The sequence below is a fragment of the Danio rerio genome, chromosome 9 (genome assembly GCF_052040795.2).
Source record: "Danio rerio strain M-AB ecotype USA chromosome 9, GRCz13ab, whole genome shotgun sequence".
Classification (NCBI taxonomy): domain Eukaryota; kingdom Metazoa; phylum Chordata; class Actinopteri; order Cypriniformes; family Danionidae; genus Danio; species Danio rerio.
The window spans coordinates 3,355,378-3,380,012 of NC_141029.1; the positions used below are offsets into that span (position 1 = coordinate 3,355,378).

Sequence of the window (24,635 nt, forward strand, 5' to 3'; positions counted from 1 at the left end):
TATATAGGAGGACAAACATTTTAACGTTTTCAAATGCTGTAAAAGTGTGTAGAATTAATATTTAATTTCAACATTTCTGTTAGCGAAGATTTGCGTCATAGCCTGCGACACACCTTTCTATCAGCAGGGTGGGATGCCAGGCAGGTGGCTGTTGTAAACAAACCGGGAGATAATAAAGCACGGAAAACCGTTCACAGATGGTGACTACATGAAGGAGTCATTCATCAAAATATTAGAACACCTATTTGCAGACTTCAAAAACAAAACCAAGATAATACAAAAAATTAAAGACATACCTCTCTCCGCTACGACAGTAAAGGAAAGGGCTATTAAAATGGCAGGTAACATCACCGATCAGCAAACCAAGGACATTAATTCAGTGCCCGCATACTCAATTGCCTGTGATGTGACCGCTATTAAACGCGCAGGTATGTGAAGTCCGATGGGCCGCAAGAAGAAATGATCAAATTAATACCACTGAAAGACCAGAGGCTGTGCTGTGTAAATAAACACCAACCACCTGATTTCAGTGGCTATTTAATCGTGAAGGCTCATTATGTATTTTTAGCCAACTTAGTCATTTTTATAGTAGGCTAATATAGCTAATATAGATACATACAGCATGTGTTTCCTTCATTATAAGGTTATATAAGGCTTTACATTTTTTGCGGCTCCAGACATATTTGTTTTTTGGTTTTTTTGGTCCAATATGGCTCTTTCAACATTTTGGGTTGCCGACCCCTGGTCTAAGGGGTCCTGCTATACTTGGCTCTCAGCCCACTAGCTCATGTCAACAGAGATGTTACAGGTCTGTGTCAGCAAAGTATAGATGCAACTTATGCAAAGGAACTAAGTGTTTACATACATTGTTATGATAGGATAATAACTTGATAATATGTTACTCATTCTAACTTCTGACACATATAGCTTCATACATATATGATCAGTGCTTTACATATTCAGTTATTCTACACAATCAGTCACTCAGCCTTCTCCTACTGTTGCTCCTTTGCAGGCATACATATCTTACACAGACATATCACTGTATTTTTAACACAGGCTGGCATGTTTGCTGCAAACCCTACATACATTTTGTGAAAAGAAAATTAACTGCTTTACACTTAGAAAATACTTCATACAGAGAGAATAGAAATCTTCTTCACCTCCTTTATGGAAGTCTTTAAAACAGAGGAAATGCACTTTTACAGGAACACAAAAGAAGATTTATTGAAGAAAGCTGGAAACATGTCACCAGGCCGCCATTTTAAAACACGAAAGCGAGGCTGTGGTGAGAGAAAAAACCCGGAAATTTAGGATTAGAAACGTAACCATTGCAACAAAATGCTGTGGGCTACAAACCTCGAGCTGTTGCCGCAATTTCAAAATGCAAAAATGGAGAATTTAGCTCCAGCTTGCCTCAACAGACTTGTGGGAGCTAAACTAATACAGTGGCTCGTCAAGTGAGATTGGCTACCCCTGGATTAGGGCACAGGGATGAGTCCTTCTGAATGGAACACAGTGAGAGACAAACTAAAATGTTTGCTGTGGAGTTTGATCTTTGTCACTCTGACATCTAGTGGAAGATCTGTGACTGCAGTAAATAGCTGTTTTGAACACATTCCCTCCCGCCTCAGTCACAGAACCAGGAAGTTGTTTCAGCTTTTTAGAGAAAGTGAAAATACAGCATGTGTAAATACAGCAGTGTAAATACAGCGAAATGGCAGAAGTTGGTTTTTCTCAAGACTAGTTCATCTGTCCTGTATGTCTGGATCTACTAAAGGATCCGGTGGCCATTCCGTGTGGACACAGTTACTGTATGAGCTGTGTTACAGATTGCTGGGATCAGGAGGACGAGAAGGGAGTCTACAGCTGCCCTCAATGCAGACAAACATTCAGTCCAAGACCTGCTTTAAATAAAAACTCCATTCTTGCTGAATTAGTGGAGCAACTCCAGAAGACTAAACTCCAAGCTTCTGTTCCTGCTGGACTTGGAGATGTGAAGTGTGACGTTTGCTCTGGAAGAAAACAAAAAGCTGTCAAGTCCTGCCTGGTGTGTCTGAACTCCTACTGTCAAAATCACCTCCAGCAACACGAGAATTTCTTCAAAGGTAAGAGGCACAATCTGATAGATGCTACAGGACGACTCGAGGAGATGATCTGCCCAAAACACAATAAAGCACTGGAAATCTTCTGTCACACGGATGAAGAGTGCATTTGTTACCTGTGTACGATGGACGATCACAAAAACCACGATACAGTCGCAGCTGAAGCAGAGAGGACAACGAAACAGGTATGAACCTGAAAGGTGTTTGTGACCCTGAAGCACAAACCTAGTCATAAGTGTCAGTTTTTGTAAAGATTTACGTGTTATCTAAACAATAAATAAATAAGGTTTCCATTGTTTGTTGGGTAAGGAGAAATATTTGGCTAAAATCTGAGGTCTCAAAAAACTATTGCACCCCTTAGCTAGAGGGCCCTATTATACACCTGGTGCAATGTGGCGTAAGGCGCGACATAATTGTTATTTACTAGTTTCAGCTCCGCGCAAGAGTTGTTTTGACATTTTAAGCCATGCTGTTTAAATAGCAAATACATTTACGCTCATATGTGTGCCCATAGGCGTTCTGGTCTAAAAAGGCAGGCGTGTTTTGGCGCGTTGCTATTTTTAGAACCGATAAAAGTCTGTTCTTTAGACCAGAGCAAAGCCTGTCTATTGTCCGGCGCAGTTGCGCCTCGCTTACACACTGCTTAATACATACAAGATGTAGAGCAATACGCAGATATCTTTACATGAAAAAGAATTAAAATATTAAGGATATATATAGGATATAATAATGATATATATAGGACGTAAACTAATTATTAAAATATTACAAAACATATTATTTTCTAGCCTACATAAATATAAAAACCACTGCCTTCCTACTTTCTTCATCTCGGGAGGCTTTTTCAGTTCATTCAGTTTGCTTTTGTATAATGTTATTATTATTAGCAGTATTATTTATTATATCCATATTTATATTTGATTATTAAAAACAAGCTTAGATTTGCCCACCTGTCAGGTTTTAGACCATATGGGGCACAGCATGTGTTTTAGGATATAACTCAGGTTTTTGAGCACATTTTGTTATTATTGTTCATTTATTTGTTTGCTGGAAATTAGAACTGAATTTAGAAACAGTTATAAAACAGATATTTGCGCTTAACAAACTAAATTAATTATTTATAGGTTAATGGATATCTGTGTGTACAAGGTTTCCCTATCCACGAGAGCGAAAGTGAAAGTAGATTATGAGATGCCTTATCTCTCATTCTCGCGCTGCAGATGCTCTGTTTAACTGTTTTTGTTTTGCTAGTGAAATGCTCAGTTTTTCCACTTACACTTACTTTACATCATGTAAATAGCAAATGTGCCATGGGGCGACGCAGCTGGGTCTTAAAGGGAATGGGAGATGAGACTCTGATTGGTTTATTCTCAAAACACACCTATAACTCATTAAGAAAATAAACTCTACCCTTTTAGACCATGTGCCACGGCGCAAAGTGGATTTTTCCGTCCTTATATTCGCAAAAGTGGATTCTGACACACCCTGAAAGCGTTTGCGCCCTGCGCTATATGCACTTTGCGGATGGACTGTCAAAATAGAGCCCAGAAGGTGCATCTCAAATCGCATACTCATGCACTATTCTGCACCATTTTGTAAGTTGTTCATACTGAAAACTCTAAAAAGAATACGTCCACTTTAAACACCAGGGCCCGGTTTTTCAAAAGTAATCCACTAGGATTTTGGATAAGGGATTGGATCAAATCTTGAAAATGTTTTTTTTTAAAGAAAAAACGGATTATATAATCAGATTAGATCACGTAATCCAATCTTGGTTTTGATCCGGATCAAACCTTTAGTTTGGATTTTTCAGACATTTTTTGTAGGATCTGGATCACTTTGATCCATAAGACCTGGATTAAACTGATCCCATCAGAAGGGTGGATTCAGTGTGGATTTCATGGCTAAAATTTAATGAAAACTTTAAAAATGTATTAAATAATACTATTTTTGGATCATGCAGAGTCTTACGAGATATACTACTTATTCATAAGGTTTTAATTTTATTTGTTCATCCGTCAGGCTATAGTGAGTATAGGCTTTAACGTATTCAGCCTTTCAGTATAGGCCTACAGCAAAGTAGAAAGAGTTTGGCCTCATAAAATAATCCCCCAAACAGCTGTCAAAATTGACCAAAAACAGTACATTTTTTTCTGTCACTAATTGATATATATATTCATCACAATGGAAAATATTTTTCTTTTTAGAATATTTATTAGTGATGCATGCAATGATTACAGAATAACAAAAAAAAAAAATTGCAAAGAATGGCAATCGCTAATTTTTGAAATCACTTTCAACAATTGCAAAAAGAGACTGAAAGGGCAGAAGCACAGCTTCATCTGGCAGAGGAACAACTGACTCTAACCAAACTGCAGCAAACCAAGGCCAATGACTAGAGATTCGCCTCCTAAAGGCTTTGCTCAGCAAGCTGGTCTCTCCACATCAGATGAGGAAGTCTAAAATTATTGTGGAGTTTTTGACATTCAGTCTTTTTTTTATTTACATCTATATTTGAAACTTATTATAAATATCCTCAATGTACAGTGTTTGTGTTATAGGTCTCAGATGAGCGGACTGCTGGAGGAGGATGGGGTGGTGGTTTTCTTGTTTTTATTATTATTTATTATTATTATTATTATTATTTTAATAATTATCAAATTTTCTTAGTTTTCATTTCAAATAAAAATAAAGTTATATCGGCCCCACACTAGCTATTCTACTTGTCGCTCTTTACATATCTATAGTTCTACATTGTGATGTCCTGTCCTGTTTGAGCTCTGGTTATCCAGATTTAGTGATCCTGAAAAGTTCCTATCCGGATCAGATTGATCCAATCCGATGTTGCTTTGAAAAACTGGCTCAAAAAGTAAGCTGGATTACCTGATCACGGATCGCAAAAACAGGATTACTAAATCTGGATCAATTTTATCCGGATTAAACCTTTTGAAAAACCGGGCCCAGGATGATGCACTTATTCAACCGTTAAAAATAAGTGTGGAATGATGGACACTTCACGCACGCAACAGCAACAGCAACTGCTGATTGTGGATTTCTTTAAAGCTTAAAAATCTCACATCATGAGAAATGTGTCACAGCTCTAGCTCATTATTCGATTTCCCTACAGGTGGTTTTGGAAGAAAGAAGGATTAAGTTCCAGCAGAGAATCCATCAGAGAGAAAGAGACCTTGAGGAGCTCGAACAGGCTATAGAGTCTCATAAGGTGAGATTTGGGGGAGTTTTGAGATTTAGTCTGGATTCTCCTCCAGTGCTCATTTAGTGTTACCGAAGTTTGCTTTGATTCTCAGGTTGTGGGAGTCATGCCTAAGAACTGATTGTGATGTTTGTTGTTGCAGCTTTCTGCGCAGAAAACAGTGGAGGACAGTGAACGGATCTTCAATGAGCTCATCCTTTCTATTGAGAAAGGGCGCTCTGAGGTGACACAACTGATCAGAAATCAGGAAGAGGCTGCAGTGAGTCAAGCTGAAGGATTCATGAAGGAACTGGAGCAGGAGATTTGTGATCTGAAGAGGAAAGATGCTGAACTGGAGCATCTTTCACACACAGAGGATCACATCGGTTTCCTAAAGGTAACATCTGAAATAACGATGGGGAGGGCAAGGTGAAATTGCTGGTTCGTTTTAGGTGTGGTGACCCCTTATAAAGCAGGATTAAGCCGAAGGAAATTGAGTAAGTGAGAGTGTTGTGTTGTCAGTTGTACCAGAAGCCCAGGCCCGGCCCTAACCAATTTGGCGCCCTAGGCAAGATTTCAGGTGGCGCCCCGTCACATCGCAGTAAATTCCACTGCTAGTGTAAAGTCATAAGAAACTAAACAGCTTTTTGATCAACTCCTACAAGCTGGGAAAATGTCAGATAAATATGCCAATGCAATTAACATTATTGCTGAATAGATCTAACATTTACACATTTGCTTGAGGAAGGAATGATGGGGTAGTTACATTAATATTACTATTTTCCAAAACATCTATGCCCTTCCATAACACTAGCTGATGTAAAACTAACAGATAGCACTATAGCTATTTAATGATTAGCAATGTTATGTCATATCTATCAACTTTGGGATGTTAAAATATGGGACAACAAATAGCTTCAAATGATAGAATACATAGCAAACAATAGAAAATATCGACAATAAAATAAAAGGTTTAACCAATTAAAATCAATGGCCTATACAGAAATTAAATAAAGCTATAAAATCTATTTAACTTTTAATTGTATTTGCATATTGATTAAAGTTACTATAGTTATTTAGTGAAGAGCAACAAATGAATCTCTCATTGTGTTTTGTTTGATGACAGAGGTGTTAATGTAAGAATGCACAGATCTATAATGAATGTAGGAATGAAGCATTCGACTACTTTAGTAACTGTTGTGCTCATTTAAGAGAAAATTAGTTGTGTTTAAAATAAAACAAGCAGGATAGAGCAAAAAAAAAAAAAAAGAAAAAAATAGAAAAAAAGAAGCACTTTTCCGACGGTCCCTTACGGAGAGCTCCACTCCGCGCAAGCTCAGCTCTCCCGGCTAAACGCTTATCCCAGGCTAAACGGAGCAGTGCTCGCAATATCGAGCGAAAAAAAGGGAAAAAGACAGCTGTGAAACATAACCAGCTTTGTCTTTTTGTAGGAAACAAACTTTAGATCTTTTTAGGGTAAGAGGTTTTTGAGTTATTGCCATCTATCACTGAATGTGTGTCAGGAATATTGAAAACAAAACCAACTTGACCCCGCTCATTTCTGGCGCCCCCTGGATGTACAGCGCCCTTAGCATACTGCCTATGCCACTGGCCGGCCCTGCAGAAGCCTAATTCGAGATGTAATGTGACATTTTGAAAAACCAAATTGACCAAAAGAGGAGTTTTGTAGGATTAACATTGGAAGTAGAAGTATCCATATAGTATCCATATAGTATATGGATCCATAGTAATAACTAAAACATATGGTTACCTCAAATGTCCAAAGTTAATACAACAAAATAGATTTCATTTTTTTCTTCTTCAAAAAATACATGTATTTCATTATTCATTTTAAACTGTCATTATCAAGTCAATTGTGAAATATACCAAATTTCGCTGTCAGGAGCTCAAAGACCACAACATCCTCAGTTTCATACAATACTGACACCCACTGGTAAACTGAGAACTTCAAACACCAATTTTTTATGTAAAGCCAAATCCCGCAGGGGTATCAAACTCAGTTCCTGGAGGGCCGCAGCCCTGCACGGTTTAGTTCCAGCTCTGCTTCAACACACTTACCAGTAGGTTTTAAACAAACCTGAATTACTCAATTAGTTTGATTAGGTGTGTTTAATTAGGGTTGGATCTAAACTGTGCAGAGCTGCGGCCCTATAGGACCTGAGTTTGACACCTGTGCCTTAAAGCATTGTTTCAATTCAAGTTACATTGTTCACTGATATCTACATAGTCGGTATGTGGCTTAGGTGAGTAAAAAATATACAGAAAAGGTTTTATATTGTCATTTATAACTCGTTCATAATTGACCATATTTGAACCGGTCTGATTAATAATTACTGATTGCTTATTACAGTGTACAGTGGAAGTTATGTTTCAAGACAATTTGAATAAAAAATGTTTTTAATTAATTTTCTTCTCATAGAGTTTCCAGTCTCTTTCTGAACCTCCTGAATCTACAGATGTGCCTAACTTCAGCTCTATGCAGCCTTTTGATGACATTGGAAGGTCTGTGTTTCAAATGAAAGAAAAACTGGAGAATTTCTGTAGAGAAGACATTGACAAGATGTCTGGCCGAGGTAAAGAGTCCGACAGATATTTTTTCTTATAAATGCGTCTTGCATCAATGCATTATACAGCCATGGAAAAGTTTAAGAGAAATTTTCTCTAAATGTATTGGATTTATTGTTGTTTGAATATTTGTATTATTTTACAAAGGTTTGTTATAAAGTCTGTTTCAAAAACATTCAAATTTTAATTTCTTACATCTTCTAAAGCAGTGGTTCCTAACCTTTTTAGCACCGCGAACCACTCAACACTTGACAACTTTACTGTGAACCACGGTTGTTGGGGTGGGAGGGAGGTGTGCGTAGATTAGGTGACCATCAAACCTTTTTTTCAGATGATGACAACCTGACAAAACATTGCTGCAACTCTGATAGAAGTTTTATTTATGAAAAAAAATTTAAACCATTGCAGTGTTTGGGTGTTCCATGTTTGAGATAGACTACCGAAATGTGTATTCCTTACAAACAGAAAGCTAATCGGTCAGTTCTGGTCACGTGACGCTCTCAGCATTCTGAAACTTTAGCCTTCTAGCTGTTTTTAACTGGGTGCGCCTAGAAGGTCATGCTCCTAGTATGCACCCCTCAAGCCGCGTGCCTCCATTGGAAATAATGAACTTGTGCATGGAAAAGATAGGACCAACTGATACACAGACCGGTACCGGTCCATGGCCCGGGGGTGAGGAACCACTGTTCCAAAGTTAAACCATTGCTGTTGTGCTGTCTAAAAATGTATGTCTGTAAACAATGAATTACTTACTTATTTTGACATGGTAATTTGTTGCCAAATTTCCATTGTATGCTCTTCAATGACAACATTTTAATTTCAAATTTAGAAGAAATACAGTTTACAGAACAAAACACAGATTACAATTTACTCAAGCACAAACATGTATATTAATTCAGGAAAAAAAGAGTTTGCAAATGATGTATAATAGGTATTTAATAATAAACGACAAATATACATATTTGCATTAAAGGCCACCAATCAGCAGTTTGAATGGTAATGTGTGTAGGAATAGTGCAGGGGTGGTCAACCCTGTTCCTGGAGAGCCACCTTCCTGCAGATTTCAGTTGCAACCCATATCAAACACACCTGAACCAATTAATTAGGACCTGAACACCACGTGATAATTACAGGCAGGTGTGTTTGATATGGGTTGCAACTGAAATCTGCAGGAAGGAGGCTCTCCAGGAAAAGGGTTGGCCACCCCTGGAATAGTGTGTGCATAGCCTTATTATTAAGTAAGTAATGTGTATTTATATAGCACATTTATTGTGTATGGCCATACACCCAAAGCGCTTCACAATCATGCCGGGGGGATCCACTTACATCAGGCGTGTCCAAACTACGGCCCGCGGGCCATCTGCGGCCCGCAATCAGTTTTGTGGCGGCCCGCGAGGCTTTTTATAAATATCAATAGAATCTGGCCCGCTATACAAAAATGAACGTAATTCAATAAATAACCACTATTGTCGCTATTACATGCATTCAATTAAGCAGCAGTTCTTGTTATGATCTATCTATCTATCTATCTATCTATCTATCTATCTATCTATCTATCTATCTATCTATCTATCTATCTATCTATCTATCTATCTATCTATCTATCTATCTCTCTATCTATCTATCTATCTATCTATCTATCTATCTATCTATCTATCTATCTATCTATCTATCTATCTATCTATCTATCTATCTATCTACACACAGTTGAAGTCTGAATTATTAGCCCCTCTTTGATTTATTTCTTCTTTTTTAAATATTTCCCAAATGATGTTTAACAGAGCAAGGACATTTTTACCGTATGTCTGATAATATTTTTTCTTCTGGAGAAAGACTTTTGTTTTATTTCGGCTTGAATAAAAAGCGGTTTAAATTTTTTTATGAACCATTTTAAGGTCAAAATTATTGGCCCTTTAACAAACCATTGTTATAAAATAACTTGCCTAATTACCTTAACTTAACTAGTTAACTTGATTAACCTAGTTAAGCCTTTAAATGTCACTTTAAGCTGTATTGAAGTGTCTTAAAAATATCTAGTCAAATATTATTTACTGTCATCATGGCAAAGATAAAATAAATCAGTTATTAGAAATGAGTTACTAAAACTAATATGTTTAGAAATGTGTGAAAAAAAAATTCTTCTCTCCGTTAAACAGAAATTGGGGAAAAAATAAACGGGGGCTAATAATTTAGGGGGGCTAACAATTCTGACTACAACTGTATATATATATATATACGTGTCTGTGTGATGTATGTAAAATTTGGCCCGCGAAAACGTTTGTCTTTTTGCATCTGGCCCTCGGCCCAAAAAGTTTGGACACCCCTGACTTACATGATGCGACAGCAGCCACAGGACAATGGCGCTAGTTTGCTCACCACACACCAGCTATTGGTGGAGTGAAGACACAGAGATAGAGCCAATTCAGTGGATGGGACAAATGGGAGGCCATGATGAGTAAGGACTGATGGAGGGAATTTGGGCAGGACAACGAGGTTAATCTTTATGAGACGTGCCATGGGATTTTTAATAACAGGACCTAAGTTTAACGTCTCATACGAAGGCACACTCACTGTATGGCATCCTCTTCACTATGCTGGGGCATTAGGACTCACACAGACCGCAGGTTGAGTGCCCCTGCTTGCCTCACTAACACCACTTACAACAGCAACCTAGTTTTCCCATGAAAAAGTGAAGCTCTATGAATACTCTCCAGATGCACTGTATGTGCGTTATGTGTCTGAGCACGTGTATTCCAGTAGATACGATCTTCACCTTGTCAAACATGGGCACATCTGTGTTTGCAGGGGCTCCGTCACAAACGGAAAAGGCACACAATGATGGAGAGAAGAAGAAAAGTGATGATGAAGCTCCTGACAACAATGAGGTAGAGTTTGACCCCATCGATCCTCTGACAGAAGTAGGGACGGGCATTGTTTACATTTTTGTCAATACTGGTTCTTATCTATACTGTTATTGATATTATTCTCTATATTTTGATGCAAAAAAAAATGAAATAATGTTGAAAATTATATTACTGTTGACCCTGTTGGTTTTGACAAACAGCAGTCTACAAATACCTGTAAGTACAACAGAAGTAGGTGCATAAAGTAAGGAGACCACAGAACTGCCACTCACTGGATATTTTCTCATTTTTGGTACCATTCTCTGTAAACCCTAGAGATGGTTATGGGTTAAAATCCCAGTAGATCAGCAGTTTCTGAAATACTCAGACCAGCCCATCTGGCACCAACAACCATGCCACGTTCAAAGTCACTTCAATCACCTTTCTTCCCCATTCTGATGCTCGGTTTGAACTGCAGCAGATCGTCTTGACCATGTCTACATGCCTAATTGCGTTGAGTTGCTGCCATGTGATTGGCTGATTGGAAATTTGCATTAACAAGCAGTTGGACAGGTGTACCTAATAAAGTGACTACAATCAACTACTGATTCCAGCGCATCTTTATCTAGTATAAAGTTTGCCGGGGTGAATCAGTTTGATTGCTTGTTCCTGATAAAGTAAGTTGGGTTTGCGGTTGTTGCCCCCAGCTAGAAAGCATCACAGCAATTCCACTATTATGATCCCCCAGAACCGTATTAGCAAAGCTGAACTGGGTCTGTGAGAGAACAGAGCGAGTATGGTTAACTGTCCCATTTGTCCTTAAGCTTATCTGTAGCCTGCTTGACACAATTTTGTACAACAGATTATTGTTACCCATCCTTAGTCAGAAGTGCTGATGTTCACTGAGCTCCTGTCACTGGCCCACAGATGCATCCTGGTGAGGAGGACGAGGAGATCCTGTTTAAGGAGAGAACCAGGTTGTACCACTGGGATGACCAGTGGAAGGACCGTGGCTTTGGGAACATCAAGATCTTCTTCCACCCACTGAAGAAGCGCTACCACGTACTGATGAGGCACGAGCAGTCGCTGAAGGTGTGTGCCAACCATAGCATCAGCAGGGGTAGCCAGCTCACCCCTATGAACACATCTGCCAACTCCCTTACCTGGACAGCCATTGACTACTCCGGTAACATATACATACATTCACATGTCTGTACACACACGTTACCACCTCACACATGCTACACACAACCCTTGCTATGCTACGAACACATACCACCACTGACTTCTCTAGTGACGCACACATTCACACTACACAAACACCACCACTAACTTCTCTAGTAGCACACAGATTCACACCGCCACACACACACTACACTACAAAATCTCAACAGACATACAACAAGCACTGGAGTCACCTACTCGAGATGTGTTTCCTCTTTCACACATACATACGGGAAGTTGAAATTCTGGATGGAAACACCATTCATATATGAACTCAGCTGAGGCAGGTATGTTTCATCCAATGAGGTGATCTGTTAATAAACTGATGGAAACATGTCATGAATAATACCCTCGTGCTAGTTCAGTGGACCAATCGCAGCATCTCGGGTGTAGTTTATGGGTTTTTATAGTTTATACATGACTGTGTGTGTATGTCTCCTCACTCAGAGGGTGATGGGAAGACAAAGCAGCTGGCAGTGAAGTTTAGGACTGCTGATCAGATGAAGAGCTTCAAACGGGTGTTCATGGACTGCCAGAGCCACGCGTTGCTGGTAGAGACACTGTCGCGAGACTCCAACCCCGTGGTGTTCTTCAGCATATCTGTGGATGGAGAGAATGCTGGGAGGATCATCATGGAGCTGTTCGCTCACATTGTGCCCAAGACAGCAGAGAACTTCCGCGCTCTGTGTACAGGAGAGAAAGGTTTCGGCTACAAAGGCTCCATCTTCCATAGGATAGTCCCTGACTTCATGTGTCAGGTAAGTACACACACGCACACACACAAACCCTCACTCATTAACTCACTTTCCTTTGTGGCTTATCATTGTTGGAATAAGGTTACACCTTGACATTGTGTGGACGTTACCACTATGACATCCAACCCAAGCTCATTCTGAAAACGTAGTCCCGCGTTTATTTTTTTCAAGCGAACGCTAAGGGCCGGTGTGACGCTGTTCCCTATCGCGCTTGCCGGCCGGCCGACTGCTTACCTCCTTGTGGAGGGCTTCCCCGCTGCAACCCGTTTGTCCACTCAGCTCACCGTGTACGTCGGCAGGCTCGAGATGCAGAGAGGAGTTGACCACGGCGATCGGTTTCGAGTCCGGGGAAGAGCGGTTCCAGCGATCAGGTAAGACAAAAACAGAATCCCAAAAATTAAGTGAACGAGTTTCGTAACAGGGTGAGAACGCGGTGAAATCCAAAAATGCGGTAGAAAAAAAAATCAGGGCTTTTCTTTTTTTGGACGGCTTTTGTAAACTGTTGCTCGGGTTTAGGGAAGCGAGCGGGCGGGCGTGTCAGTCGGTAAAATTGGTTGGGTTCAGGGAAGAAGGAGGGCGGGTCAGCTTATTGGCCGGTCGCGCAGTCAATCATCAGGTCAGTCGGACAGCGGCCTCTGGTGGGTTCACGCGAGAACAGCGCGGGCGAGAACTGCACTCGCGAGAGGCGTTTGAGATGCGAAAAAGCGCACAACAGCGGCCTCTCGCTGATTCGCAAAAACAAAAACTGCAGCCGTACGTACCGGCCGGGACATATTCCGCGGTCTCCAGAAACATCCGCGGGACTACGTTTCCACTATGAGCCTGGGTTGATGACATCTATCAGATGTTGGATTTTGGTTACTTTCCAACACAACCTAAAATCAACCAAATATCAATGTAATTTGATGTCGTTATTTGAAATATAAAATAACGTTGGCCTTAGACTCTGGCTAGACAGAATTTTGGCCATCTGACGTCATGACCGAAATCAAACCTAATATTAACATCTTATGATGTTGTGTGCCTGCTAGGATGTGTTCTGCTCCTCAGTCTCAGTTTCTGCTGATGTGTTGTTTGCGTGTTTCAGGGCGGTGACATCACCCATCAGAACGGCCGTGGCGGACGCTCCATCTATGGGGATTATTTCGAGGATGAGAGCTTTGAGGTGCGGCACACCGGGCCAGGCATGCTGTCCATGGCCAACTGCGGCAAAGATACCAACAGCTCACGGTTCTTCATCACACTGAAGAACACTGAGCACCTGGACTTCATTCATGTGGTGTTCGGCTTCATCAGGGAGGGCATGAATGTGCTTAGGAGGATTGGTGAGATGGGCAGTAAAGAGGGCAAACCCACACACCGCATTGTCATCCAGGACAGTGGACAGCTGTGAGCCTAGGTGCACACACTTGTACATGTATAATGGACTGGAGGACATTGATCATGATGGTCTACATTAGCGGTGCTCAGAGATGGGAAGTAACTAAGTACAAATACTTCGTTACTCTACTTAAGTAGATTTTTCTGGTATCAGTACTCTACTATTTTCTGACAACTTTCTACTCCTTACATTTTTACACAAATATCTGTACTCTCTACTCCTTACATTTTAATCAGTCTCGTTACTTTCGTTTTCATGTGTTTGGTGGTGCAATCTATTTGATTTCTTGTCATTACGCAATTTGAGCACCTTTTGGTGCAGTCTGTCTATTTTTCAACCCTGGTTTATTCTGAAAACGTAGTCCTGTGGACATTTCTGTAGACCGCGAATTCCTAGCCGGAGGTATGTATGGCTGCATTTCATTTTTTTAAGCGAACGCTACGGGGCAGTGTGACGTCGTTCCTTTTGGTGCTCACTGGCTGACCGCTTACCTCCGTGTGGATGGCTTTCCCACCACAACCAGTTTGTCCGGTTAGCTTGTCGTGTACGCCGGCGGATTTGAGACGCAGAGAAAGAGTTGACCAAGACGACAACGACCGGGCTTGGGTCCGGGGAAGAGCGGTTCCAGAAATCATGTAAGACAAAAACAGAATCCAAAAAATAAAATGAACAAGTGAACAACAGGGTGAGAATGTGGTCAAATCTGAAAATGTGGTAAAAATCCGACGAGGGCTTTTCTTTTTCTGGACTGCTTTTGTAAGTTGTTTAGGGTTTAGGGAAGTAAGTGGGTGGCCGGGTCAATCCGTGAAACTGGTTGGGTTTAGGAAAGAGGAGGGTGGGTCAGTCGGTTTGGCTTGTTGCCCAGTCAATCATTCAGTCATTTAGCCGGACGACAGCGGCCTCTAGTGGGTTCACGCGAGAACAGCGCAGGCGCGAACGGCACTCGCGAGAGACATTTGAGATACGAAAAAGTGCACACAGCGGCCTCTCGTGGATTCACGAAAACAAAAACTGCAAAAATAAGTACCTCCCAGGATGTATTTTGCGGTCTCCAGAATTGTCCATGAGACTATGTTTCAGAATGAGCCTGAGTTGCTATTTTTCGTGCCTGCGTGCTACAGTGCACTGGCTGCCGACAGTGCACTGGCTTTTTCAACCAAGGCTATCACGCGCCATACGTAGGCTAGTTTAAAACGATTACTATGAGAAAGGCAAGGATGACTACAGAGGGAGACGGTGAGTTTAACATGACTGATGCTGCCCTGTTTACTCTGTAATAAGACACATTTTGCTAGACCAGATTACAGGTAAACGAGAGACACGTTCCAGTTCAAAAATAAGCCATAAAAATGCTGAAGGTAAACAGTCTTTTGTCCACTTATAATAAATAATAATATGTTTTATTTATATAGCGCCTTTCCAGAGCTCAAGGACACTTTACAAAGAATGCGGAAAAAAAGATAAACAAACATACAGTAAATCAAATATAACAAACTGGAATTACACAAACAAGACCTAGGAGACAAATAGCGCAGGGGGATCAGATAAAGGGGTCAGTTTGGCAGATCAGAAGTGAAGCATTCACTTGATAATACTGCATGGGATTTCTCTGATCTTTCAATCTATTACTGTGAAAAAAAATCACTTTTTTGGCAAAGATTTGTACTTTTAGTTCTAAAAAATCAAATGTGGGAGATATTTACCTACTTAGTAAAACTAAAAAGGTGCAGTAGTAATAGGTACTTTTTACTTAAGTACATTTTTGAGGCAGAACTTCTTTACTTTTACTTAAGTAGAAAAGTGTAGTCAGTACTTTTACCAGAGTCGTTTTAAACATGAGTATCTGTACGTCTAGTTGAGTAAAAGATTTGTGTACTTTTGTCATCTCTGGTGGTGCTCAACCATGTTCCTGGAGATTTTAGCTCCAATCTAAATCAAACACAAATAAACCATCCAAGTAAGATCTGAAGGAGCACTTGGTAATTAAAGACAGGTGTGTTTCTCAAGGTCAAGGTTGCAGCTGAACTCTGCAGAAAGCTACATCTCCAGGAACAGGACTGAGCAGCCCGGTGGTAGTGCTGTTGACCTAATGGTTCTCTTTCTGTGTGTTTGGGTTAGTTTACTCTGGTGTATTATTGTTATTTTCTCTGATTGCCACAAGGCTTTAGTTCTGTCTCCTAATTATTAGCCCCCCTTTTCATTTTTTCATATTTCCCAAATGATGTTTAACAGAGCAAGGAAAGTTTTGTTGGAATATCTAGCCAATTCCATGTGTGTTCAAGAGAAAAGGTCAGGAGAGGTTTTTCTTCAATGTCAAAAATCGTAACAATTTATTAGATACAAATGAATAATTCGATGACAGAGCTCTGGGTTACGTTACCCCAATGCAATACAAGAATTACATTCAAGAGGTTTGCAACTAACATACATTTCCTGACTCCAGCATATATACACAACCGATCTTAACAGGTGGAGTTTTGGTGTAACGTCACTTGTCAGTCATTGTTCAGTCCTCCATTGGCCGCACCTTCGACATACTTCCTCTTTTTCTACGAATGCTCTGCACAACAACAAAGCATACATCTTTCTGTGTTCTGTGTTCAGTTTTAACACCTCTCTTCAGACAGGAAGTTTCTGCAAAGCTGAATTTAATTTTGGACCAGCATCTATCTACTTCAGCAAAAATGCTAATTAGTATGCACAGCATTCACACACAACATTAGAAATTCAGTTAATATATGACCCTTACATGATCAATACAAATAATTGTTTGATTAAAAGAAAAAGAGACAAAAATAATAAAAAATGATTCCTATTTTACAACAACAGTTTCACAGTGTGTCTAATAATATTGTTTTCTTCTGGAAAAAGTCTTATTTGTCTTATTTCCGTTAGAATAAAAGCAGTTTTTAATTTTCAAACAGCATTTTAAGGTCAAAATTATTAGCCCCTTTAAGACAACTTTTTTTCCAATAGTCTACAGAACAAACCATCATTATACAATAACTTGCCTAATTACCCTAACCTGCCTAATTACCCTAATTAACCTAGTTAAGCCTTTAAATGTCACTTTAGGCTGTATAGACGTGTCTTGAAGAATATCTAGTCAAATATTATTTAGTCATCATAGCAAAGATTAAATAAATCAGTTATTAGAAATGAGTTATTAAAACTATATTGATTAGAAATGTGCTGAAAAGGTTTTCTCTCCATTTAACAGAAAACAGGGAAAAATAAACAGGGGCGCTAATAATTCTGAATTTAACTGTATGTGATGGTGTTCCTGTGTGTTTATTGATGAAGCTCATGCAGTCTCTTCTCCGTCCTGTGTACATAAATAGATATACAACTAACTAACTAACTAACTAACTAACTAACTAACTAACTAACTAACTACCTAACTACCTAACCCCACCCCCCCAACAAAAAAAAAAGACATCCTGGGTTGTACGTTGCATGTTGGTAAAGCAGAGGCGTAATCCACATGCATTTAAGGAGCGTTTATTAATAAATCCATAAAAGAGGAAACAACAGGAAGATCCACCAACATAGTGGAACAAACATTTAACAACTGACTGACACACAAGGGCTATATACACAGGGGGCAACAATTAGGCTAAGCAAGCAGACAAGATTACTTCTCAATCAGCACCCCTGTTCAGTCAGTGCACTCATCAGGGTATCAGCTATTTAAAGTGCGGTCATGATCTGAAAACTCTAATAGTGCACTGAAATGTTTGTATCCTGAAAAGTCTCACAATATGCAGTATTAATTTGTATATATAAAGCGTTTTGCTTTACTATTTTTTTATGTTATGTTACTATGTTTCATATCTAGACCTATTTTAAATAACAAAATATTTACTTTTCCTTTAGCTCATTTTTGTTTTTGTATATGGTACTTTCCTATTCTGTAGTATTTCACAGCAATCGCGTTTTAAACATTCGCTTTTTTGATCCTCCCGGCACCCGTCAGAGTCGCGCCTCCGCATCCGCGCACCCGGAAACTGAGCAGGGCAACAAAAGCAGCGCTTTCTGCAGGCAACAAACAATCTCAGGTCTGCTTATAACATGCTTTTAAATAAGAGAAAACGTTTCAATAATGTGTCTATGACTCTAGTCAACTTTTTATCCGCCGGGTTGTCACTTTTATGCGTTGGGTGTAGTCCAGCAGTAGCTATTTACCAGGAGTGCTGTTGGGAGTCAGTCATATGACAGTCACGCATTTAAAATCGACTGCGAATATAATATTTTGTATATAACGTTAACATGATGTAATATGATATGAATGAAGTGATGTGCTTATGATTCTGTTTGTTTATGTAGTGAAAGGACAGAAGTTAATCTCTAGCAGATTAACAGTTACTGACAGCAGGAAAATCCGCTTTAAGATGATTTAGTCAATATTTATTTGCTCCCAGAGCTAGTGAAGTGTTTACTGATTTTATAACTAATGTAATTGAGATCAAATTGGTTTTATATTCGCACATTCATTCATTTTTGAACAGTGACAGGGTCTCTGCATTGTTTACCACGATGTTTTGTAAATTGGGTCTAAAATATAGAGGTAAAGTTGGTTTTATATTCGGATATTCAGACATTCCCCTTAATAATATCATTTCAGAAAAGTATTCATTGCAAATTCTAAATAGGGAAATCATATTAGCCGCACATGAGTATCAAAGTACAACATTGTTCACAGTCAAATAAACAGTGTTAATGTTGTTTTCAAGTCATACTTGCATGGTAATTCCGATCGAATATTCAAAGTAACATGGTAAACAATATATATAGACTGCTAAATAAACGAATGTGTGAATATAAAACCAACTTTACCTCTATGTCTAAAATTGCAGTCTCTGATACTGGTAATATACAAGCATATTTCACCCACTAATATCTTAAAACTTGGTTTCTTAATAGTAAGTTTACATTTTATGAATGTAAAATTTTGTTAACAATATAAGTAATCTAATTAAATAAATTGATTAGGATAGACTGTAAAGCCAAAAAGTGATTTTTTCCCATAATGATGAAAGAGGTTTTGAACACTGAAAATTGGTTACAAATAAATTAATACATTACAAACATTAATACATTTTTTGCACCTTTGCAAGTTGACTATGTACAATGCCAAAATAAGTGAAGAGTACAGATGCAAAAACCTCTAAGTGCCGTCTGAAATTTTCATAAAAAATGAGCCTTTCTCAGCCTCCTCCTATTCTCAGCCTCCTTTGTTTTTGTTGAGTAATTTCGCTTTGAAAAGTAGTACTGAACCTACACACAGGAGGCTAATAAAAATGATAGAGGTAAAGATAGTTTTAGATTTGGATATTTAGACATTCTCCTTAATTTAATTTCAGAAAAGTATGCTTTGCAAATTCTAAAAAGGGGAAATCATATTAGCAGCCAATGACTATCAAAGTACAACATTGTTCACAGTGACTTAGATAGTGTTAATTTTGTTTAGAAGTCATACTTGCATGCTAATTCTGACCTAATATTCAATTTAGCATGGTAAACAATATTAAGACAGTTAAATGAATGAATGTGCGAATACAAAACCAACTTTACATCTAAAAAATTATAATTTTTGCATCAAAAAAATTATAATTTTTGGGTATTTCTGTTGTCTCATATTTATTACAAAAAAATACAATTTACATCTATCCCACTTTTAAGTTTATGTGGAATGTTTTGCTGGATAAAATCTGTGGAGACGTTTATAGGATATTTCTTTCATTTAATTTCTAACATGATATTTCAGTTGTAACAGCCACACTTTTTTTTTTTTTTTTTTACAGAAAATCAATTTACTGTAGAATGAGATAGATATATGTATATATATATATATATGTAGGCACAACACAATTGTTGTTTGCTAGTTTCAGCTCGGCGCAAGAGTCGTTTTGACGTTTTGCAGCACGTTGTTTAGATATCAAATGCATTTGCGCTCATATGTGCGCCCATAGGCATTCTGGTCTAAAAAAGGAGGTGTGTTGAGGCACATTGCTGGCGCGTTGCTATTTTCAGGAACTTAAATAGACGGTTCAATAGATCAGATCAAAGCCGGTCTATTGTCCAGCGCAGAGCGTGATAGTTTTGCGCCTCACTTACACATTGCTTAACACACACAGGATGTACAGCAATACACAAATATCTTTATAAATGAGAAAGAATTAAAGGGTTAAAATATTACAAAAAATATTTTTTTCTAGCCTACATAAATATAAAAACCAAACTTTCATGTCTTCTTCATCTCGGGGGCCTTTTTCAGTTCATTCATAACAATTTGCTTTTGTATAATGTTATTATTATTCGCAGTATTACTTATTATATCCATATTTATATTTGTTTTATTAAAAACATGCTTAGATTTGTTCACCTGTCAGGTTTTAGACCATATGGGGCACAGCATGTGTATTTTGATATAACTCAGGTTTTTGAGCACATTTTGCTATTATTATTCATTTATTCATTTGCTGGAAATTAGCACTGAATTTAGAAATAGTTTTGAAACAAATATTTGTGCTTAACAAACTAAATTAAACATAGGCTAATTAATGTCTGCGTACAACACATTTCCCTATCCATGAGAGCGAAAGTGAAAGTAAAGAATGAGGAGGCTTATTTCTCATTCTCGCGCTGCAGATGCTCTGTTTAACTGTTTTCTTTCTAGTGAAGCGTTCAGTTTTTCCACTTACAAAGTTCACCATGTATATAGCAAATGCGCTTACACGCGGCAGAACTGGCTCTTAAAGGGAAAGGGAGATGAAACTCTGATTGGTTTATTCTCAAAACAGATCTATAACTCATTAAGAGAATAATGCGCCATAGCCCAAAGGGGATTTTTCCGTCTTTAAAATAGCAAAAGTGGATTCTGACACACCCTGAATGCGTTTGCGCCCTGCGCGTTGGACTTTGCGCTTGGACCGTCTAAATAGAGTCCTATGTCTTTAAAACCATTCAAATTAAATACTATTAATAGTAATAATAGTAATAATAATAACACTAACAAACAAATATTTCACAAAAAGAGGTTACTTAAAAAAAAAAATAATAATTTTAATATAATAATTTTATATTCCCTTCTGTTATTTATTTTTAAAATTTTTGAAATATTTCTCAAATGATGTTTAACAGAGGAAGGAAATTTTCACAGTATTTCAGATAATATTTTTTTTTCTAGAGAAAGTCTTAATTATTTTATTTTGGCCAGAATAAAAGCAGTTTTTAATAATTTAAAAACCATTTTAAGGTCAATATTATGAGCCCCTTTAGCAATATTTTTCCCCAACTGTATTCAGAACAAACCATCGTTATACAATGACTTACCCTAAATATATTAACCCAATTAACCTAGTTAAGCCTTTAAATGTCACTTTAAGCTAAATACTAGTATCTTTAAAAATATCTAATCACATATTTTTTACTGTCATCATGACAAAGATAAAATAAATCAGTTATTAGAAATGAGTTATGAAAACTATTATTTTTAGAAATGGGTTAAAAAAATATTTTTTCTTTTTAACTTTACTGTTTAAAATCCAAAAAAGCACAGAAAACCATGGTTTTGAAAAAATAACCTGACAGTGGGCATGTTGTGCTTTTGAGCTCCTCTTAAGATCACGAGTTGTGTGATGTATCAGGCTCGGGCAGCTGGCAGAAAACATTGGAGTCAATGATTATTCTCTTCTGTAATCTTCAGCATGATTTGTTCAGATTACCAGGCTGAAAAGGCAGTTTGCTCTTTGTTTTTTGAAGTGCGTGTTTTAATGTGGTGATCGAGAGCTGTGTTGAGAGTCAGGTGCTGACTGAGCACAAAAGCCAGATTAGAGAAGAGACTCTTAAACTGATCCTGTAAATCTGTCTGGAGAATCTGAGACGGGCTGACAGACAGGCGGCAGTCAATGGGGGGCCTGAGGCCAGGTGAACGAGGTCTCTCGCTTTCCCTTGGCAGTTTACCGCTCCATTTGGATGCGTTATACACTCAATAAATATATATTTTTGCTTTTTGTTCAAACTGCTTATATAAAATGAGCTGAATCAACATAATTCTTGAGTTTGTATTGGGACAATCTGATTGTTTTATGTTCAATCCACTTAAATTGGTTAACTTAATTGATTTGTGTAAATATAAGAGTTGCACGATATTGGAAAAACCTGACATTGCAATATTTTGTTTTGCTGCGATATACAGTTGTAGTATATGAATATAGTTGAAGTTGAAATCTTTCCAAATAGAGCTATTCAAATCGTCTTGTGAAATTATATTCATATCGCAATATGCAGTCGAAGTCAGAATTATTAGCTCTTCTGAATCTTTTGGCCAAAATAACATCAGCAACTGTGTCACATTGTTTATTTTTGGCCTATGAAAAAAAATTTGGATGTTTTTGAAGCAAAGGTGGATGAGCTATTAAATCTGGTGAATAATATATATTAATTAAAAAAGAAGACAGTGGCTGTTTCTGACTTTTGATGTCTGTCTAAATAATATTACATTAAATACAGAAAAACATACAGTTGAAGTCAGAATTATTAGCCCCCTTGACATTTTTATTTCTTTTTTTTTTAAATATTTCCCATGTTTAACAGAGCAAGGAAGTTTTCACAGTGTTTCTGATAATATTTTTTCTTCTGGAGAAAGTCTTTTTTGTTTTATTTCGGCTAGAATAAAAGCCGTTTTTAATTTTTTAAACACCATTTTAAGGAGAAAATCTTTAGCTATTGTAAGCTGTTTTTTTTTCAATAGTCTACAGAACAAACCATCATTATACAATAACCTGCCTAATTAACCTAATTAACCTAGTTACGTCTTTAAATGTCACTTTAAGCTGTATAGAAGTGTCTTGAATCTAGTCAAATATTATTTACTGTCATCATGGCAAAGAGAAAATAAATCCGTTATTAGAAATGAGTTATTTCAACTATTATGATTAAAAATGTGTTAAAAAAAAAAATCTGCTCTCCGTTAAACAGAAATTGGGGAAAAAATAAACAGGGGGGCTAATAATTCTGACTTCAACTGTATATACATTTGGGACTGCCGACACTCACTTTTCCCTGTGTGTTTGTGTGTTTGCTTTTTAAAGCATCATGTCGGATAAAAGTGAGCTGAAAGCTGAGCTAGAGCGGAAGAAACAGCGCCTGGCTCAGATTCGAGAGGAGAAGAAGAGAAAGGAGGAGGAACGCAAGAAAAAAGAGGTGAAAGCTCATCACAGATTACATCATTATTACACTCAACATAGTCTACTTGAATGAATACATCAGGATGAGGATTCACACTTAACAATCCTGTTCTGTACTGTGCATTATAAATAAAGAGATTCAGTATGGAAATGCTTCATTTAGTTTTAAACGTCCAGAGGTGGACTTGTTGCAATTTATCCCAAATGATGGTCTTTTTACCCATTAAAATTGTCATGAATAATGATAGAAGTTATAATATTAAACAAATCATATTAAATGGTTTTATTTTAAATATTATGTTACTTTGCTTTACTGTGCTTAATTATGATAACTGGTGGAGTCTAACAGTATTCAAGTACAGAAATTGAACAATCGCATGTAAAATAACATGCTCATCACTGCATGAATAATAATATCTTTATCAGGGTTCAACGCTAAGGATTTTTTATACGGGTCCGATCGGGCCTTTAGTTGAGATTTTTATCTGCCCTGCCAAAATTTTCACTTGCCCCACCAAAAAAACTAAAAAGTTCATAGCTATTTCTTGGCCACATATTTTAAATAATGGCAAAATTATGCCTGTGAATCTAGAATTTAAACATTTTAAATGTGTTAATAAATGTATAATAAGCAAAATTCAAGATTTTATGCAAATGAAAGAGCAGTATGAAAAATGTACTGGTATTTTAATGCAATTCTAAATAATTTTTATAAAAATGGCTTGCCAAACTGACAACTGTTTTTTTTTTGTTCTTTCTTTTCAGTTCCATAATTTTGTACCAATGTAATTGTCTGCTTCTAAGACTTTAGAAACAGGCGTTTTCTTTTAGCCTCATTGTTTAATTTTGCTGCCATGTTGCCATCTTTTCGCTGTACTGGTTGTTACTGGGTTACAAAAAAAAAAACAAAAAAAAACGTGCTCATTGTTACTGGCCGATAGTGGCCTGTAACAATCCGGTCTACTGTCCCGAGTGTCTTTCATGCTGGCCCCGGGCCACCGGGCAGTCCTTATTGTTGAGCCCTGTTTATTATTTAATCTTTAACAAACAGTCTAATCCTGCATTGTTGCTATTGCTGATGCACACATTGAGATATCGATGCTCTAACGTTATATTGTACACCCCATCCAACACTGTTGCAGCATTAGCGATTGTAAGGCGTACATCCGTTTTTTGCTACATCACCTTTAAGCTCACGATCTTCAACTTTAACAAGCAGCGCTGCTCATCACTGTCAATTCCAAGGCAGTATCACAAAAACTCAGAAGTGGGACAATCGATGCAAGTTTCTGTTTACACGTGCTTAGTATCCAGAAGTCCTTATGCATTTCTGAGTGCCGACTCTTGCGTTTTCATA

The 24,635-nt window shown here is 37.9% G+C and overlaps 1 protein-coding gene and 1 pseudogene across 6 annotated transcripts in view; both read left to right on the top strand.

The window, feature by feature from the left end:
- Positions 1–1,701: 1,701 nt before the first annotated feature.
- ftr52p (finTRIM family, member 52, pseudogene) lies at positions 1,702–14,107 on the top strand (annotated as a pseudogene). The gene is made up of 8 exons (NR_137200.1): positions 1,702–2,290; positions 5,233–5,328; positions 5,462–5,695; positions 7,739–7,892; positions 10,690–10,769; positions 11,655–11,913; positions 12,399–12,709; positions 13,794–14,107. The product of NR_137200.1 is annotated as a finTRIM family, member 52, pseudogene (transcript).
- Positions 14,108–18,067: 3,960 nt separating this feature from the next.
- Positions 18,068–24,635, top strand: part of dync1i2a (dynein, cytoplasmic 1, intermediate chain 2a) — a 61,028-nt gene continuing 54,460 nt past the window's right edge. For all 5 annotated transcript variants that reach the window (XR_015498958.1, XR_015498959.1, XR_015498960.1 and 2 more), the window contains exons 1-2: positions 18,068–18,145; positions 23,183–23,294. Coding sequence is in view for 2 of the 5 variants with exons in the window: in NM_001442074.1 (NP_001429003.1) it covers positions 23,187–23,294 (108 nt within the window). In the remaining 3 variants the exon portion in view is untranslated. The remainder of the gene's footprint in view (positions 18,146–23,182; positions 23,295–24,635) is intronic.